Raw genomic sequence first — 19,614 nt, 5'->3', positions numbered from 1 at the left:
TAATGTACTAGCCCTGAGTTTACGAGTATGTCTTGGTCAAGACTACATCCTACCAATAGCCATTCAGCTAGAAATAACAGTTGAGAAGCTAGTTGTTGTCTGGCACCTGCAACACCCATTCATCTTGTATCAGTTGCAGCCTGTTGAGCACTACTGTGCTTCTCTTACTGCCCCGTATTATTTTGACAAGTATACTTTTCAATTCTTTCAGTAGGCTTCCAGTAAGTATATACATACTTAAGTGAAACTAGTATATTCATCTACGTAGCATTACCATGTTTAACAATACCACCCTAACCATCAAAAGTAGTGGGAATGTTTTCCATATGCCAACAGTCGGTAGGAGTCCCTTGGAAACCTACATACAGCCACAATAAATGAATTGGTGAATAATTGGCATTGGAAAGATGCAGGCTTCATGCCTAATTCATTTTTAGCACCTCTGCAAAGTAAATCCCATCCAAAGTTGACAAAGGAGTGCAGTGTAATCCCTGTTGATTTGATCCATGGCTTTTCTGTTGATGAATTCTCCATCCATTGATGTAAGACTTTCTTCTCCATACCCATCTTTTGAAAGTCTTAATTGAGTAATGGCCACTCTGTGGAGTCGTTCCTCAACACCAATCGTTATTCAACTTTCTACAAAAAAGTTTTATTTATAATGCACACCCAGAATTGAAGACCATCCCTAAATTGGAAGAAACAAAAGGTCCCAATCCTCATTCCATTATGTAGCAAGTCAGACAGCAACAGAGTGATTAAAAGCCCAGTGATGTTGTAGAATAAGAGAGAAGTAGGATGCATATGTAGATGAGGGGGCTCCATGTAATGAAGTAAATAATTGGGACATGGGGGATAATAAGTCATTTACTTGTCTCACGAGGTGGCAGCCTCATATAGGAGATGTAGCGAAAGCTAGATCCGGACGTAATCGTTCTAGGTCTTGCTAATCCTAATTTCTTAATTATGCACTGCTTGAAGATGCTGCTGCATACACATTGTCTGCTATTTAGAACTGGTGACCTAACTCCTCCCTGACTTATCTTAGAGAGTGACCAAGTAAAAACAGTAATTGGAAAATAAATGCTCATCAATATTTAAAATCACATAGAATTTATATTCCTCAGTCTTCTGGATAATTACAGTTCCACCATATCCCCTCTTCCTAATCCCTTGCGCGGGTTTTAGCCCAATTCCCTGGTCACACCATTGTAAGGCTCCCACCTGTCCTTCTCTTGATGCCTCATTTTGTTTTTGTTTTTCCAGGAAGTGGCACCTGATGACATGATCCATGGAGCAGACCCTGCAGTGGTAACCAACAAAGATCAAGACATGCAGCATTCAGAGTAAGTTTATTGTATTTGCCGTCTGTGTGTAACCTGAATATTTAGTTGTAAGATCTTGAATTGCTTTTTGCTGTGTGTTGTTGATTTTGAAAGCTACCAAGTGAGATGTACTGTTTGATACTACTAATATTAGGAGAGCTATGTGCCGCCCATATATCTTGTCTAAGTCAGAAAGATACACAAATGTTTTCCTTTCCGAAGGTGGACAAAAGGTAGATAAATGAAAAGAATAGGTCACCTTTTAGAGTCCAAGATTTTCCTGGCACATACGCTGTTGGCTGGGAAACTGCTCACAGAAAGCGAGATGTACACTAATTTTTCCGACAAACTTTAATTTCACATGTTCTAGTTGATTCTGGACAAACAACTGAATAGTACAGCTCTTCAGCACACGGTAAATACTGCATCATGCACTATCTTCAGTTGTCTGTGCATCACAAGGCTTTAGCTGCAATCTTTAAGAAAGGTGTATTGGACATAAATCTACATTTGCCAAAGCGTTTAAGTGACTCGGAGTTCTCTTTCTGGTGAATGCTGACCTTGGTAAACCTTGAACTGTCCATTTGGATAATTTATTTCATAGGGCAGAACTGCTTTTCTTTCATTGTGAAATGCACCATTTGCATAAAAGAACAAGCATTTGCACTGAAATGGGTCTCACATTAGTGAAACTTTTACCTATTCGCGTTGCAAATGATAATGGTAGATTTTTTTTTTTTGTTTACAAAAAATATCTCCACAGTAGCATGAAGAATACAAGAAAAGCGTGCAGTACCAAAATCTGTTACTAGGTGTCCCTGTGGAGGTGTAAAGGGACCTATATTAGCCACACAAGATACAGCACCCTTCATGCAATTATAAAGTGAAACATTGCAACTGAGCATCTCATCAAGCCTGCATAGGCACCTATTTCTGCAGGCAAACTCCAGAACCTGCCCGCCAGTTATCTTCTTATCCAATGTGTCTGGCACCTTCAACACCAATGTCGTTGCTATCTGCCACATTCTTTATGAAATGTGTGGTACTTGGGATGGCAGACAAAGAGTGATGACTTCTGGCTTTGTGCCTCGTTCGCTGCGAGGTGCCGTTTAGTGGTAGAAAACGGTACACCTTCCGCTCATGCAGGAAAGGAGATCAACATAGCCATCCAAACACAAGCAGATGTATGGAGACGATGCCAAAGCAACTCACTCTTCTACATGAACAAGTGTGTGTACAGGGTAGAAACTCAGTGGTAGAAATGCCATTGTTTTGCTGAAGGGAGGTGCGGTTTATTGTTAATTTGTGATTTAATTTCATGCCTCACATGGTTCTAGTTTCACACTCCAAGGGAACAACTTTTTGGTTTGACTTCTAAGAACGTCATTTAATATATAAAAAACAATTAATTTTGTTTTGGGTTTTTGAGTCAACTTCATTGCTTGTATGTGGGCTAATTCATTTGCATAAGGAGATGTGTAAATTCTATGTTACAGATTCACGTTAATATGACTTTCAAAGGATCATGCGAAAGCAGTTTTACATGCGGTGGGAGAACATTGCATGCTCGAATAAGGACAATGTGATACTACCCTGGCACGTTTCATGCAGATATTGGCACACCAACAGTGATATAAGGGTATGGGGGTCATGACTCAAATCTTAGGCGGTGGGCATTTCAGCAATTATTTAGTGGCTCTGTAAAATATTTGCATAACTTTTCCACTTAAACCTGCTGTGAGCTTTCACCAAGTTTCCTGTTTTGTGGAACTACTGTGTAGGATGTTTTCTATTTTTTCAATCACAGCTTCAGACAAGGATGGGGTAGGAAGTGTTTCTAAGAGCACTTTGTGGATTTCCCAAGCGCACCTTTGAAAAAGAATTCCATATGATGAAGCCAATTGGGCTGGCATTATGTGAAATGTGAGTCTGTTGCTTTGGGCAAGCAGCAAAAAAAAATATTCCTCCCACCTTGTTCACTTACTGTCGCGTTTAAATGGTTGAAGGGCTACCTAAAAAGGTGCATTTAAATAAGTTAATAAAATGATAAAAATGTTGTCTCTTGTAAAGTATTTTATTGACACAATACAGTCAATACATATCAGTTAGTATCTCTTAATAAGGAACGAACATTGTATCCTACTCCACAGCAGAGGGTTACAAATGACAGCAAGCATAAGTTTAACACTGGAGAGTATAGAGAACGGATCCAACGATGTAGCAGTAGAAAAGTGAACTATCGTTCTAAGCCGGTACAAACAGTGGAAATGCTGTTCTACCAGCAAAGGGTGCAAAGAGGAGGCTGCTGTCGTTTTACCACAAGAGAACCAAATCTGTCACTCATTCTACCTCCACGGAGGGCAGGTAAAGCCAGCTATGCATGCCACTAACAGAAGGGAATAATAGTGTTAATCTGTCACCAGAAGTGACAGACTTTAAACTGCTAAATTACTGCAGTTCTATTGCCAAAGGCGAGGACAACACAAATCCATCCATCAGAACATGACATTGGGACTTGGGGCAACATTGCCATTACAATTCCACCACGAGAGAAAGCGAACGATACTTTGTCAACACGAGTGCGAGTAAGAACTAAAAAAAATACATCTGGAAACTGAGCCTCAGAGAAGGCAAGAAATACAACTACTCATTGCAGTAAACAGTGTCTAATGGCTGAGCGGACTAATGAATCCACTCCAGAAGCCTGTGTTTCACCTCATGGCCACAGGCTCAAATCTCGGCGGGTCAACTCCGCCTTTCATCCTCCCAAGGTCGATGCAATGAGTGCCATGGAGTTGGGTAACAATAGACACCTGTTATTCGGTGATGCCCAAAGGAGTGTACGTGCACTTAACAAATACACATGTATTGATTGTTACGACTACTGGAGACTGGCACATGACAACAACTCCAATGGTAAAACAGCCCAAGAGCGACAACTGGACAACTAAGTCACTGCAACCAACACTAATCAAACAAACGTATTATCGCTTGGTGTGGTGGACAAGCAATAGCAACCACCACTCCATTCCATGCCAACTATGAAATGAATAATTTCCGCTTTATGTGCTGCCACCAGCAATCAGCTGCTCGTGAGGCAAAATAATGCAGATGTTTTCCCCCAGCAAACAGTCAACTCAGTGCCTAGCAGAAAACGAGCATTGGCGTAGCCAATAGGTCTCGCCTTTGGGACCTTATAAGTGTTTAGTTATCCAGCACAATATTCTTGGTGCAACAACATCAACTGTTGCACGGCTAAACACTTATAAGGTCCCAAAGGCGAGACCTATTGGCTATGCCAATGCTTGTTAATCTGGGCATTTGAATAAAAAACAAGGTTGGCGAGACGGGGAAACACTTCCCTGTGCAGTTGCATTGGAAATGGAAGCAAGGAAGCCAGGGACCTCATAATGCGTTGTGAAATAAAAATATATATTCGGGGAGGGGGCTTCCTCGGGAGAATTCCAGTGTGCGGCTGTTGCTTGCCTTTGTAAATCCACTTGTTTATTGTTCTGACGGCGTCTCGGCGTTAATCACGCAAAAAAAATATATAGCCGCGAAGCCTCGCATCCTCCCACACAAAAGCTGTCAGTACAGCGAGACTGCGAATTGAGAGGCGGGTGAAAGGACACTGATATCAAATGTATACCCGGAAGATATATAGGCAAGAGGCTACGCGCGCAAGGCCCATTGGAAACGAGCATTGGCTCACAGAGAACATCAAAGCAGCTGTGAAAGGGAAAGTGATCGCGATCAAACATCAAAGCGGCCATGCGGCCGCGAAAGTGATCGCGATCAAGCGCTGCGCGCGCCCGCGCACATGCACTGTAGCTCTAGGCCGGCCATGGTAGCATTTTTTTTAAGCGCTCACAAAAAGTCTCGCCAGACCAGCGCATGCGCTGGGTCAGGCGAGACCTGAAAAGCGCAGGCTTTCCAGAAGCTGCACGATCCCACCATACTGCATGAGCTAGGCTCTACATCACAGTACGTCATTGTTGAATGCTTTTATCTAGCCCAGGCAGGGACTACCCAGCTGTGTTCACTTCTTCAGAAAACAAGACTGAGCATTTCACCAGCAGGAGACTTTGCATCTGTGCCTCGGGCAAGAGAGGAAATGGGGTTACCAAATACAAGGCGGGGCTATCCATGGGAAGGAAGCTTTTTAAATAGCACAAAACCAAATACAGAGTAGCACAAAACCAGATACAGAGTAGCAAGTACAAGAGGCACACACTTTCGAGTATGGTTATTTTCCTCGTATCGGTAGTAAGTAAGCCTCTCCACTGAAATGTACTTCCGATAATTGCAAATAAATCATTGCTTATAAATGTGAAATAGTAAAGTGCTTTTGTGCAGTGAAAAAAATCTGTATAAGAAATATTGGCTACATATATATTGATGGCATGTATAAATATATACATGAATAGTTAATTAGGGTAAATTATAAAACTGTTTTTGTACCTAATACAACTTGTGTAACGATTCTTTTTTTTTTTTTTTTTTTTGGACACATTTTGAGATTTCTATACCCAACGGGCGGACCCCCCACAAGCAATGTTCATACAGATTATAGGTACATAAGCTGCTGGTGAGGGTAGCACCTGAGGATCAGTAAAACACTTGAACCAACATCCCACCCCCCCATTTCCCCTCTCCCTTGCACCGCACCTCCCACATGAAACTCTATATATGCGTATAGGCTTGTCTCCACGCTGGCCAATTCGTAAATTAGACTGGAGAGTCATTAATGATAAGTCTGTCGATAGGGTCTGGATTCACTGATGTTGGAAAGATGGATAGGTCAATGTCCTGTTATGTGGCCCACCTGGTCCAGATCTTCCCATGCTTTTGCAGGCAGCCCCGAGCATGAAACACCACCACTTCTGCCCACATACATTTATCCAATGCAAACTTCCACACCGCCACCCACGTGGGGAGGAGGACGTCCAATGTTGAGCTATGTCACGCTTGGCCAATGTAGTCCTAGAAATAGTAAATGTCTTTTATAACTGTTCCCCCGATATCTTCTGTGCTGTGGAGAAGGATTTTATCGAGGATCCGCTGGGAGGTCCCAGCCTAGCACCCGCACTAGACAGGACAATACGCCCGACCAAAAATGTTGTAGTGCAGTGCAGCCCCAGACAGCGTGTAAAAAGGATTCTTCTTCCGACTTGCATCTGAGGCAGGTGGGGGATGGAATAACACCCATCCTCCAGAGACGGAGGCGGGCATAGTACACTCGGTGAAGATATTTGAACTGGATCAATCTATATCTAGAGGTCACGGCTGAACCCCTGGGGCTGGCGAGGGCCTCAGTCCAGTCATCTGTGAGGGCTCGTAAGTCTGCCTCCCACGCTGCCCTTGTCCGGTGTATGTTTGTCTTGGAATGTGTGGTCAGGGTCTGGTACAGTTGGGGGATTTTGTCCTCCCAGATCCACCATCAGTAGCCTACCCTCCAGTGGGTGAAATTCTGGTAGTGCCGTAAGGTTTTTAATCAGGGGAGACGGAGCGTGGCGGAGCTGATGATATTTATGGAATTGAGACTTGTGTAGGTCAAACTTCTCCTGCAGCCTTTGAAAGGATTTAAGTGTGGGTCCGCGCATCACATCGCCCAGCGTCGAGATCCCTATAGTATCCCATCTACGGAATCCGGACCAGGCCGAGACCGGTCAGAGGCATGTGCCCCGCCAGAGGGGAGTCTCGCCCGTTAGCATACCCCACCAACCCATTGACCGAGAAACACATCTCCATATCTGGATTACTGTGCAACAGGCCGGGGGAAGGGCCTCCAGGGTAGAGTTGCTGTACAGGAGATCCAGCAGTGGATATTCCTCCAGAAAGAGTCTCACCACTGCGTAGGCCGCATCATTTTGTGGGTCACACCACCAATCATTGACGACCAGTAACTGGGACGCCCAATAGTACGACCGCACGTCCGCCACCCCGATGCCCCCACAGTAGGTGGATTGGACGCAGGTCGCCAGAGCCACCCGAACCGCACCGCCATCTATTCAGGAGTGCATTTATTTGACGGAACCATAACGGCGGGATAGGATATGGGTAATTTTGAAATCAGTACAGCAAGCGTTGCAAGGACACCATTTTAAATATCGCGGACCTGCCGTATATGGACAAGGGAAGATGGGACCATACCGTTGTCTCCTTCCGGACCACCGGTAGCAGAGGGGCGATGTTAAGTGACCACGCCACCGTGGGACATCTGGTGATATGGACACCTAGGTATTTAAACGCTTCCTCTGCAATCACCAGCTGTGAGGCCTAATCTTGACACCCCTGATCACCGCAACTAGGAAACAACGTCGACTTGGACGGGTTGGCGTGTAGCTCCGTCGTTTCACCAAATACCCGCAGAATCTGCAACACCCTTGGTCCGGTGACCCAAGGTTCAGAGAAAAAGAATAGCGCATAGTTTGCGTAAAGTGCAATTTTATCTGAGTATTCAGGTGACCAAACCAAGCCCCTATTGACCGCGTCTAGACGCACCCATGCTGCTAAAGGTTCTATCGCCAAAGGGAAAAGAAGCGGGGAAAAAGGGCATCCCTGCCTAGTTCCCCTCCGAATATGGAAGGGGGTCGAGCAATACCCCGCCACCCGTATAGAGGCCGTTAGATCTGTGTACAGTAGTTTGACATATGCTGTCTTCGTCATGCTTTGATTCGTATTCACAGTACCTTCTCCAATTAATTTTGCTAAATAATGTCTCCAATTAATTTTACTAACTACTAGGAAGGTCTTTTCTGTCTAGTTCCTCTTTTAGTACATAAATATCTGGAGCATGAGTAGGCATTTCCACCAATCCATACGAGCCAAAGCTTTAATCGCAGTAAAGTAATGGGTAGAAACCATGAAATTTGTGGATTAGTGGGTAGACGTTAAACAAATCAAATTAGAGATTAGTTCTTTCAGCCTATGGGCTTAGGGTGGGTGTGGGAGAAGGGTGGAGATGAAAGCCTGCGAGTCGGTGTTCGCCTTACAGTCTTATGTGGCTTTAGAACTGCAATAGATTCCAGCGAAAGTGGGATCACTTTGTGCTTGTTGCTATGTAACGTTTCTAAATTCTCTCTTAACTGTTTATCTTGGACATGCCTGGCTAATTAACATGAAGGTACCTGGTATAATAATTGTGCATGACAACCCCCAACCCCATGCACCAGATAAGAGTCCTAGTTGACAACTTCCCACCCCTTAGAAAAGTCTTTGGGCACGGACACTAAAGTTAAAGCGTGCCGGGATACCAAATAAAAAACCGAAAATACATAGATTAAAAGGTGCAGTTTGGGCCTATTGGTAGTCAAAATGTAAAAGCGGGTGCTGTGCTGAAAACATAGCATGGCGCCCGGATGCAAAGTGGGCACCCTTACAGGAAAGTACTCCTACCAGCAATAGGGAAAACTCGTTAAAGAAAATAGTGCTCACAGACCATAGATAAAACAGACCGTGTAACATACCAGTAAAATATCAAGTCCTCTTGGGTGGTTACAAATGTAGACAAGGCAGTACTATAGAGGGACTAACGAGCCGAATAAATCAGAAGCCAGCATTTAGGAAGGACAATGACACAAGCTAATGACAAATATGGACGGAGAGTGGGCGGGGCTTCAAGTACATACTCCAATACAGCGTGGCTCGCAGAGCAGCACATGTGCTGCCCAGGCTCAACCTAGTAAAGTATGAACTGCTTACAAAGCGACTCTTGCATAAAACAAACTCGACACCTATAAACCTGATGTGTTAATTATGAAATGTTATGAAAAACATAGGCCTGGTGTATTTATTAAGTAAAGCATATTTGTTAGTAGGCATTGAAGGGTTGGGTTATTATTACTCTATTAAAGTCTTCAAATAGGTATTTTGCTACATTGTTATTTCATGGTTTGCCATAGTAGACAATGGTTTTGGCATTGTTTGTTGTTGGTCCCACTCCCTCTTAGCCACCTCCACAACAAATTATGAGTGTAGATTTGCATTTGTTAACCCCTTGTCTGCCACGCCCTTTCCCCGCCCTGTGCCGGGCGTTGCATTAGCGGGCGGGGTTCATGACGAGCTGGACTCGTCATGGGCACAGCGCAACCGCGGCCCATGACGAGTCCAGCTCGTCATGGGCACAGAAGGGGCTAATCCCTTTTAGGAGGGAGAGTATTTTGTTTTACCATATGTAATTTTGTATACATTTGTAATTGTATGACTGCCTGGTGGTTGCATTTTGGGAAAGCTTACGCTCTGTACAGTAGGCCTGAGTTTGTTATGGTGACAAGCCAGTGAAAAGACTATATGCCCGAATTGGTTCTTTTTGAAAAGTTAATTGAGATGCCAATGGTCTGATCTGTTTATAATGAAAAAACACAATAAAAGCAATAGGTTTGTCTTATTTATTGTGAAAAGAATTTCTTTCAACCCAATAAGCGTCAAATTGTGGAATGTTATCACACTATGTTACAGGCTCTAGACAGGCATGTTAGTTACATGGCATTTCACAGATTACCATAGTAGGCAGATGTTTTGGTGTTTATCTCCGACTTCATTGTGATGATTCTTGTTAGGCCCTATTGCTTTGCCTGCTGTAAGTCTGTACATATCAGTAATCTTATAACTAAATGCATGATGGTTGTCTGCTTATGCACAGTGCAGTAGGTCTGTTGGTTATAGTGTCCAGCTAATGGTAAAGGCAATAAGCCTCATTGGTTCACTGGTATAATTTGTCAGATTCCTTTGAAGTGATCTTGTTTATAATGAAAAGCTATGACAAAACAAGTAGGCCTGAATTACTTATTGTGAAAAGGCTGCATGCTTTGGGTTGTTATTGCACTGAGCTACAGCCTGTATGCAGGTATTTTGAAGGAGTTTGAGACTTATAGAAAATATCAGGAAAGAATGCAAAATTCAACTGTATAATTTAGAGAAGTTCCTTTGAGATTTGGGGCAATTAAAATGATTTTGTAAGTGGGATCTTATTGGTATCACTGTTAGGAGCTGTCCAGAACCACACTAGACAAATGTTTCTCGAATTGCTAAGAGAGTAGTATAAATTGAGGGTCCTGCTAGAAAGAATTCTGTCATGGTCTATTGACAATGACGTCCTGTCAGATTATCAGGCAGGCTTTAGGGCAAATGTGGGAACAATAGATCAGGTATTTCGGATCCTTCTCCTGTACTGGAAGGTGGTCGCGATCGGCAAGGGCAGTCTTCATTTGGCCTTTATAGATCTGAAGACTGCCTTTGACCTAGTTCCTCGCGACCGCCTCTGGTCGGTGCTGAGGGAGCTGGGAATTCCGCTACCTATTTTAGATATCTTGATTCGCCTTCATGAGGGCAATTTTGCCCAGGTGAGATGGGATCGTCAGGATCAAAAAACGTCAAATTCAGGTTACCAGAGGAGTGCGCCAAGGCTGCGTTTTGGCTCCTACTCTATTCTCCCTATTTGTGAATAGAGTAGTACGTTTTTTACGGGAGTTTCCTACTGATGCCCCGGCGGGCGATAAGATCCCAGCCCTACTCTTTGCTGACGACACCCTGTTAATTTCTAAAACTCCAGCGGGGCTTTCAAAAGCTTCTTGACAGGTTTAATCTTTTTTGCAATATGAGAGGCTTATCCATAAATACATCAAAAACTAAGCTACTCTCGTTTAACCCCCCTAGATCCTCTAAAACCAATTTTACTCTGGAGGGAGCACCTCTTGAGTTTGTAAAAACATTTGATTACCTTAGAATTAGGATTACCGACAAACTTAGTTGGAGACCCCACATTGACAAAATGCTTCTTAACCACAAGAGAGTTGCGGGGGCAATTGGGAAAGAACATCGCTCATCTCAGAGCAGACCCGTTGCTCCCGCACTAGTGGTCTATGCTGCGAAAGCTGTAGGTTCGGCACTGTATGGTGCCGAACTGTGGGGCTTCAATAACGTTAATGAAATTTCTATGTCGGAAAACAAATTCCTCAGGGATCTGGTCTCGCTCCCAATTGGCACTCCATTAAAGCCCCTTCTGAGAGACGTGGGCAGGCGCTCAGTTAGGGACCTTGTCAGATTACGTCCCTTGCTTTGTTGGACTCTCCTATGGCGTACCCCCGAGCTCTCCAAATATGTTGAGGGTCTTAGAGAGGTGATGAGCTCGCCCGGGTCCCATAGGATCACTTGGTTGTGTAACATCAAAAAGTCCTTTTTTGCACTGGGCTTAAGAGAAGTCTGAGTCTGGATTGCATTTAAGTAAGTTTGATCTAAAGAAGGCTTACTGGACGTGGATCGATAACCAAGAGAACACAGCTGCGAATGTTGGCAGATTAACTGAGGCTTTTTATTTGCATAAACCAGTGACCAGGCTGGAGTCTTACCTCGATGTTATTCAGAAGGCCAGAGACAGGAGACTGTATATTCAGTTTAGATTCGGTACACTGCCCACTCGGGAGTTTACAAATAAATGGAAACCCCCTTACCAAACGATTGCAAGTTGTCCATGTTGTAAAGCGAAGGTGGAATCTGTAGCGCACCTATTGTTCGAGTGCCCTGTCTACAAAAATCCAAGGGCAAGATGGCCGAGTCCCGTCTGTAGACAATTGGGCACCGCGGACCATCGTGTAGCGCTGAGAATTCTTCAATCGGACACTAGTGTCTTGCTTTTATGTGGGGTGGCCAAATTCCTTGCCTGGTCCTGGTTGATCAGATTGAAGCTCCTGGGTCCTCTGTCGTGATACATTTCTTTTTGCCTCCTTATAATATGACATCATGCCTCTTCTCCTTTTCATTTTCCTTTTTTTTTTTTTTTCTTTTTTTTTTTTCTCTCTCCCTCTTCTCTTTCATGTCAAAATGCTTTGGGGAAATAATTCCTTTTTTATGTCAAATGTAATTTAATACATTTTTAACTTTGTGATTGTACTTAAAATGATTTTAGATGCCATGAATTAGGTCGAGGGTGATTGGAATAGGGATGTAGTAATGCACTTTTATCTAGTTTGTTTACTGATTTTTGTATTACTCTCCCGCCCCTATTGAATCATGTTCTGGCTTTTATTATGTCTTTTATGTTTGTTTGTATGCTTTTATGATATTTTATCGAAATAAAGCTTTTGATTGATCGATTGTATAAATTGAGGGACACTGACCTATTCCTGTATTTACAGCACAGATATAGTCTAGCATTCCAATACCTGGACAGTACCCAACTTGAAGAGAGTTTCCTGCCTGAAGGCAGGGCTCAGTCCGAACCCCTTTCTAAAATTGTCATATCATTTATATATAGGAAAATCATCCATACTCAGGAAAAACCCTGGGCAAGCTAGGAAAGAAATGGACTGCCAGTTTGGGGTAGTTTGGAGATGAGGATTGGGAGGAGGAGGCCCCACTGAGCCTGGGAGATTCTATCGTCCTGCCCCTGTCTGCAGCCCTTTCTTGGAGGGAGCTTTATGCTACTTGACGCAGGTCACCATTGTCCCCTTAATGTGAGAACTTTCCTACGGGGGATCTAGAGAGATGACACCCCACGTAAATAGGTCTGAAATATAATGGTTGTGAGGAGCAACATTACCCACCTTTGGGTGGCATTGAATCTGTGCATGGTCGATTTATGGAAATCAGCCATGGATTGGTGTATGGCTGAAGTTGAGAAGTATAAGGTGTAGGTCTCACAGGAGTGGTGGGGATTAATGGGGCAAGACTATCGTGGTTGGACATGATTTATATGTGGAGACCGAGGGAGTGTGGGTATGCTGTCTTATTCGCTTCTATGTGGTCTTACTAACCATGATGCGATGGGAACTTTAAGATGCCACTGACTATCTAAGACTACAAACTCACTGGCCTTGTTTGTGTGCGCCTTTCAAAGTTGTTCACAGTGATTATTAGTATTTTATGTTACTCATGAAACTCAATAAAAATAAAATTTTGATAGATTTTGAGTGTTAGGATATTTTCTAAACAGAACAAACGATTTCCATAAATGTAACTATTGTCAGTTGCAGGGCAGTCTGCATCTTCCTACCTTCCTCTAATCATTCTATAGCTAGGTGGGTAGTGACATGTATTGTAACGTGTTACCAAAAACCAAACACACTTTTTTACGTGGGAGACATATAGCTCAATTTCACCATTAGTAAAGAAGCCACATCTGCATGCATAAGAAATGTGCCAATCCAAAGAAGTTTTGTAGAGTTACTACTTTGAGGTTTAAATGTTTACCAGTTTTAGCTGCCCCCGATGTTTTAAACTTTTGTTCTGGTCATCCATTTTATCAGAAACCACCTAGTTCTGTTAAATGAGTCACTATCAAAACGAGCGGTCATGCTGGAATAGCCCTGCACTGTAGAAGACTATACCAGATATCTAGGGAATTTCCAAGATCTAGTTATGTCTTTCAGCCCAAACTATTGGCAAATGAGTGAATAGATGCAAAAAGCTTGCTTCTTAGTTTGTAGAAGTAACATTTATAATAGTTACCCTTTCCATTAATCCAAGGACGAGTCAGTAGTGGTTTGAGAATTGTCACAATAGATTGTGTATTCATGTAGAGATAAATTGTCGGATGTCATTTTTTTATTTATTTGTAAATGCTTAGTTATAAAATGCCATACAATATCATGAATAAAATTCATTAGCATTAAAAATTAATCCTAGAGAACTTCTAGTTTTGTCACTATTTCATGAGATCAAATAATACATTTTTTATTTGTACATGGGGACTAAAAATTCATGTTGTTTATCACAAAAAGTTGGCAGAGCGATTGTCCAATAATACACTTATTTGGCTACCATTCTTACTTGAGGTGAGCTGAGGTAACTCAGCCGAACAGGTGTTAAGTTTCTTCGCCACACTGACCAAAGATTTGACAAAGCGGGCAGTTAATCTATAGTCGGTGACTTGCCAGGACACGATCACAGCTGTTCTGCATGTGTGGATTCCTCTTGTCATAAAGATGGGTTTCACGCAATATCTACATTCCATTTGCTGAGCTGGACAGGTGTATGTTATATGTTCCATTGATTTTGGTCGATGATTACATAACCTGCACTGTTTTCTGCCATTCAAGTTTCACCAGATCGGAGCCAGGTTTAAAGTCATACGGTTGCCAACCCAATACATAATAAGCTGCCACTTAACTGTGGAAGACCGCCCAGCTGCCAGGTAGGGTTGCAGGTGCAGGGCCCTGTAGCTGTTTATAAGAAGGCAGGCATGAGGTCACCTTGCTAGCATGTTCTTGCCCATGATGGTGGATAGCCACCCCATGCTTAGTTACAGCTTTGAGGGTTTAAAAGGAAGCTGATGACTGTCAGAGATCCGCTAGTTGTGAGGTTTTAATTGATTGATCATGATAGGCACGGGCCGGAGATGATGGTCCTTTGTTTAGGATTTCCAACCATAGGAGCTCGTTTAGAGTGTCAGACTTTGAGCTGCGGAGTTTGTACAATAATTTTACATAGGGCCTTTGGTGCATTACATTATGACTGGTAAGCCCAAACTCCAACCTTATTTGGTATCGTGATTAACTTTGTGATAATCTAAAGGCCTCCTATATGTGCTTGAAATCAGGCTATTAAGAAGCTGTGCGTCCCTGCTACACAGGGCTTCAAACCCATATGAAATGGTTGTAATCCGTTTTGCCCAGATTACTATAAATGGCCTCGATTGGGGTCCAGACATGCAATTTGTCAATTTTCCAAAGGTGTTTTGGAGAGCTGCTACCCTGTTCTAGGTGCATTTCTTTTGGGGAAGGAATGAGCCGCTGCTGCATATTAAAACGCCTAAATACATGTAGGTGTTGTCTTTAGAAATCTTGATTCCATTTAAAAAACATTCTCCCTCTTTTTGATTTTATTCCCTAGAGTCATTGTTTTGGTGTTTTTTGTAAATTCCCCACTATATGGTTCTTGTTGGTGTATATTTGGAGGGTGTTTAGCAAACTTTGAAGCCTTAATTTTGTCCTCCTCTTAAAGTGCATTGTCTACTTAAGACAAGCACCCCAGATGCTTTCCTCCCATTTTCGTGGGATGAGCTGTGATGTCATTTAGAGAGGTTGCCAGGTCAGCCAAAAAGAGGTTGAAAAGGAGGAGAGCTAGGACGTGCCCCTGCTTCAGATTGGCGGTGGAGTTTTTCTTGAGACAATACTCCCATCCCCCACCTTTATGTGCACTCACGTGTTCGAGTACTGCTCCATGAGCGCCTCTAGTTTTGCCCATAGAAGCGATCTGGGTACCTAATCAAAGGCCACCTTCAAGTCTACAAAGCAGAGCTGGCCTAGGTCGCAGTTCGATTTAATTTTCTAGATCATTTATTTATTTTATTTGCTGAGTTTTATAAAGCACGAACATGACCCCTAAGGGTATCGGAGCGCTGTACACATAGTATTCAGGTGGTACATAACAGGTAAAATACAAGGAGGAAATGTAGAGAGCAATGCGAAACAGATACTGTAAACCACATACATAACAGGTAAAATGCAAGGAAGGAAATATAGGGAGCAGTGCAAAATGCAGAAACCGATGCAGTAAACATAGCAGTTGGGTGGATCATTATCTAGTTAAGCCCACGTGACAAATAACATGTTGAGTGACTAAATATAACTAGTGGAAGAATACATTCAATAGAAGCTTTCGTCTTTTTTGAAGATCATAAGAGAAATGCTCATTAGGTTTATGAATGGTGCCCATTCTTTTTCTGAATCCTGTCTGGTTTATTGGCACAATGTTATTCTGGAATGCCCAGGTCTCAAGTTCCTCTAGAAGCAGGCCCCCCTAGTATTATGCATTGTTATTTAACAGAGATAGATTTGACAGTAGTTTCCCACTAGTTTGAAGGGTCTCCTCCTTTAAATATAGGATGTATAATGGTCCTTGTTCCATGAGTCCGAGATGTGCACTGTGGTGTCTGCATAGTTATAGAGCGGTGTAAGGGTTTGTGCCCATATGGACGGGTGTTGCTTTGAACAGCACCCAAATAGGACTGCTGGGGGCCAGGTGCTTCATCAGCCCTGCTTTTGTTGATACTGTGCTCTATTTTAGACAAGCAGTTTAGACTTGTTAGTGGACTGCCAAGACCAAGGCTTGAATACCCCTCAATGTGCTTCATGACCTTTTTCCAGGTTGTTGATTATTCCCCAGAATTTTTGGGAGTTGCTGCTTTTGCAGACAGAAAGCAATTTAGCCCAGAAGACGTCAGTGTGGTCGTTCTTGTGCTCCAAGAGTTTTCTTTTGTATTGTCTGCATACCCCCTGACCTTTTTTGATGAAGTCCTGTCAGATGTGCTATCTCATAGTCTCTCTGATATTTATTTATAAAGTTTTGCATAGCGCGAACTTGACCTCGAAAGGTATCAGAGCTCTTCACATCATGGAAGGAAAGAACGTAGTAAGAGGGGAGATTACAAGGGGTTAACAGACAATAACAAAATTGAATGGTAACAATGTACCCGGATGAGAACAAACAATGCTTAAGAGGGTATGACATACAACCCTGCGCTTTGCAATTGTTGGGTCAAATGGAGTGTAGTATGGATCTTTGAGAAAGCAGACAATCTAAGATCATTTAAGGCAAGAACTTGTTCATTAGGTTAATAGGATTCTGCGGACTTCCGGTGGGAGGGAGTTCTTGATCTTCGGTGCCAAGCCAGAGAAAGCTCTGAGCCTCGTTCTCTTTTTGCGAAAGGTCTTATGTTTCAATAGGAGAGAATTCACACTTCTTGATGATATACCACCTCCTGATATTTCAAGCTTTTGAGCCAGGTAACGGGGGGTTTTGAAATAGATGGCTTTGTGTCAAACAAGCAATCTTTAGCTGTACTCTTGCTTTGTAAGGTAACCAATTTAGAGATCTTATTGCTGGGGATATGTGTTTATTCCTTTTTGTCCCCGTAATCAGTCTAGCAGCGGCATTCAAGGAGGCCCTGAGGTGGGGCCAAGGTTTATTTGGGGAGGCCACAGCGTAGCGCTACCGTAGTCTAGGCTCGGCAGGACAAGCGTTTGAACCACCTGTTTGACGTCCGCTTGAGGGAGGACGGGTTTTAGATTTCTAAGAATCCTCATTTGGTGGATAGCACCCTTGCACATCTTGCGTATATGATTCTTCATGTTCAAGTGCGAGTCCAGGGTGATTCTGAGAGATTTGGCTGAGTCCATTATATGAGAAGAGCAGTTTAAGGCAGTGAGGTGTTTCATCCAGTGGTCTATCTTGGTGGTATGATTAGGAGGAGATATGAGAAGGATTTCAGTTTTGACTGTATTTAGTAGGAGGTGGTTCTCAGTTAGGCAGCTTTTTGTATTCGTCAGGATGGAGTTGTGTGAAGTCTTCAGAGGGGGTGATTTTTAGATAAAGTTGTGTGTCGTCCGCATACATATGATAAAGAATGTTCATGGAGGTTAGATCATTTGCTAGCGGTTCAAGAAAAATATTGGAGTATGGGAGGCTGGGCAGACCCTTGAGGCACCCCCATGGAGACAGTAGAAGGCAGGGATAGGGATTGATTCACCTGGACTCTTTGGGATCTATTGTGAAGGAAGGACGAAAACCATTGCAACACCAGCCCGTAAAAGCCCATCCTGTGTTACAAAATGTCTAAGAGGTTGTCCTGACTAACTGTGTCGAATGCTGAGGAAAGGTCAAGGAGGATTAGGAGGCAAGATTCGTTATGGTCTAACATTTTTAAAATATCAATCAATAATGCGTGTGAGAGGGCCGATTCCGTGCTGTGATCTCTGCGAAAACCAGTTTGATGTTGATCCAAGAGTTTGAAATTCTCAATGTGCATGCAGAGTTGCGATTGCACGCATATTTCTAGGAGTTTATCCAAAGTGGGGATGTTGGCGATGGGACGAAAGTTGTTTAGAACAGATCTGTCAGCATTAGGTTTTTTAAGAATGGGTGATACCTAAGCTGCCTTTAGACTATCGGAGATCTTGCCTTTTGATAGAGAGGCATTGACAATCTTTGTCCAAAGGGTAATGAAGGCATCCTTAATTTCTTTGAAGACGGACGGTGGCAACGAATCGCTGAAGTGATTAGAAGGATTGATACTAAGAAGGGTTTTGTAGGTTTCATTTTCACTGAGGGGAGTGAAGGAGCCCCAATTGGCCTTGTTCTTGGTGCTAGTACTAAGAGGCTTTAACCTCTCAGAGGGCAGGATGAGCTGCAAACTCCTATGATGTAAGAAGGGCCTTCTTAGATTCTATGTCAATACTGATGAGTTTAGATTTCTCCTTCAAGAAAGCAGCCAGATCGCATCGGCTAGCTTTTTTCAAACATGTGATCTCACATATTTTTGACAAGACCTCACTGTGGGGATCCATGAACTGCTCTGGACTCAGCTAGTCGGACATGCAGAACTCAAATCTGTGATATTGGGTGGTACTGGCATTAATCATTCACAGTGCCGTACGATTAAGTATTACATAGACATTGGGAAAACCAAAAGGTATACTTACTACTTACCACAACATACAAGAAATTAAAACGAGAGACTAAGAAACAATATGTACTCTAGCAGTTGTCAGTCCGTCATTGGGCGCGGGTTTTAAATGCCAGGTTTCATTGTGTAAGTGGCATCAATGGCTCAGATGATCTTTGCTGAACACATGCTAGTGGCATAGGAGAAATAGAGCTTAATCATCCAGAACGTGTGCAGGAAGTGTTTGAACGTATTTTGAAATGGGAAACATATGTTTCCTTGGTAAGCCATTTAACTGAACTTGGATAATAGAGTTCTGGTAATTGGTTTTGGAATTGTAATTTAGTAGCCACGATGGAAATAAGCCTTGAACCATTCTACAGTGAAAAGTGAGAGAGCTCGTAAAGGCCCCCCACCAGTTGAATCCTTATGCGTCTGTTAATTTTGTCTGCTCATAGGCCTGTTTACAGAGCTCGGCCTAAAAAGAATAAAGCTCTTGATGCAAACCTTTTAGTGACAGACTGATTGAGTTACTAGATACAATTTAAGAGATGCATGGGCAGATCGATTTCCAACACTGATCGTTTACAAAGACTTGTGCAAGTTAGTGGGTAAGCCTTCAGTGCAGGCAGTGAAGTTTCCAAAGAGTAGCTTCTGCAATTTCTTGTAGGTCCGAAGTGACCTTTAGATATCAGGTCTTTTTGTATAAGAGCTTGTTAAGTGTAATCCAATTTAATGACCTCGTCCTCAGATGCTCTGAATTCTAAGAAACACTGGTGTGAAGTTTTTTGATACAAAGTCCAAATATGTCTTGGAATATATTTCAATCTTGAGCCTGTTTGCGGCCATATTTTCTGATGTTTTACATCCATGTCATAATCCATCTGATTATTTACAAAGATGCAT

The 19,614-nt window shown here is 42.8% G+C and overlaps 1 protein-coding gene across 5 annotated transcripts in view; it reads left to right on the top strand.

Moving 5' to 3' along the window:
- BNIP2 (BCL2 interacting protein 2) overlaps window positions 1–19,614 on the top strand; it is a 204,630-nt gene that overhangs the window by 17,706 nt on the left and 167,310 nt on the right. For all 5 annotated transcript variants that reach the window (XM_085643699.1, XM_085643701.1, XM_085643700.1 and 2 more), the window contains exon 2: window positions 1,267–1,346. In XM_085643699.1, the coding sequence (XP_085499825.1) occupies window positions 1,285–1,346 (62 nt within the window). In that variant the 5' untranslated portion in view covers window positions 1,267–1,284. The remainder of the gene's footprint in view (window positions 1–1,266; window positions 1,347–19,614) is intronic.

Source organism: Triturus cristatus, chromosome 3_1 (assembly GCF_964204655.1).
Source record: "Triturus cristatus chromosome 3_1, aTriCri1.1, whole genome shotgun sequence".
Classification (NCBI taxonomy): Eukaryota; Metazoa; Chordata; class Amphibia; order Caudata; family Salamandridae; genus Triturus; species Triturus cristatus.
This window is presented reverse-complemented; position numbering and strand designations above follow the sequence as displayed.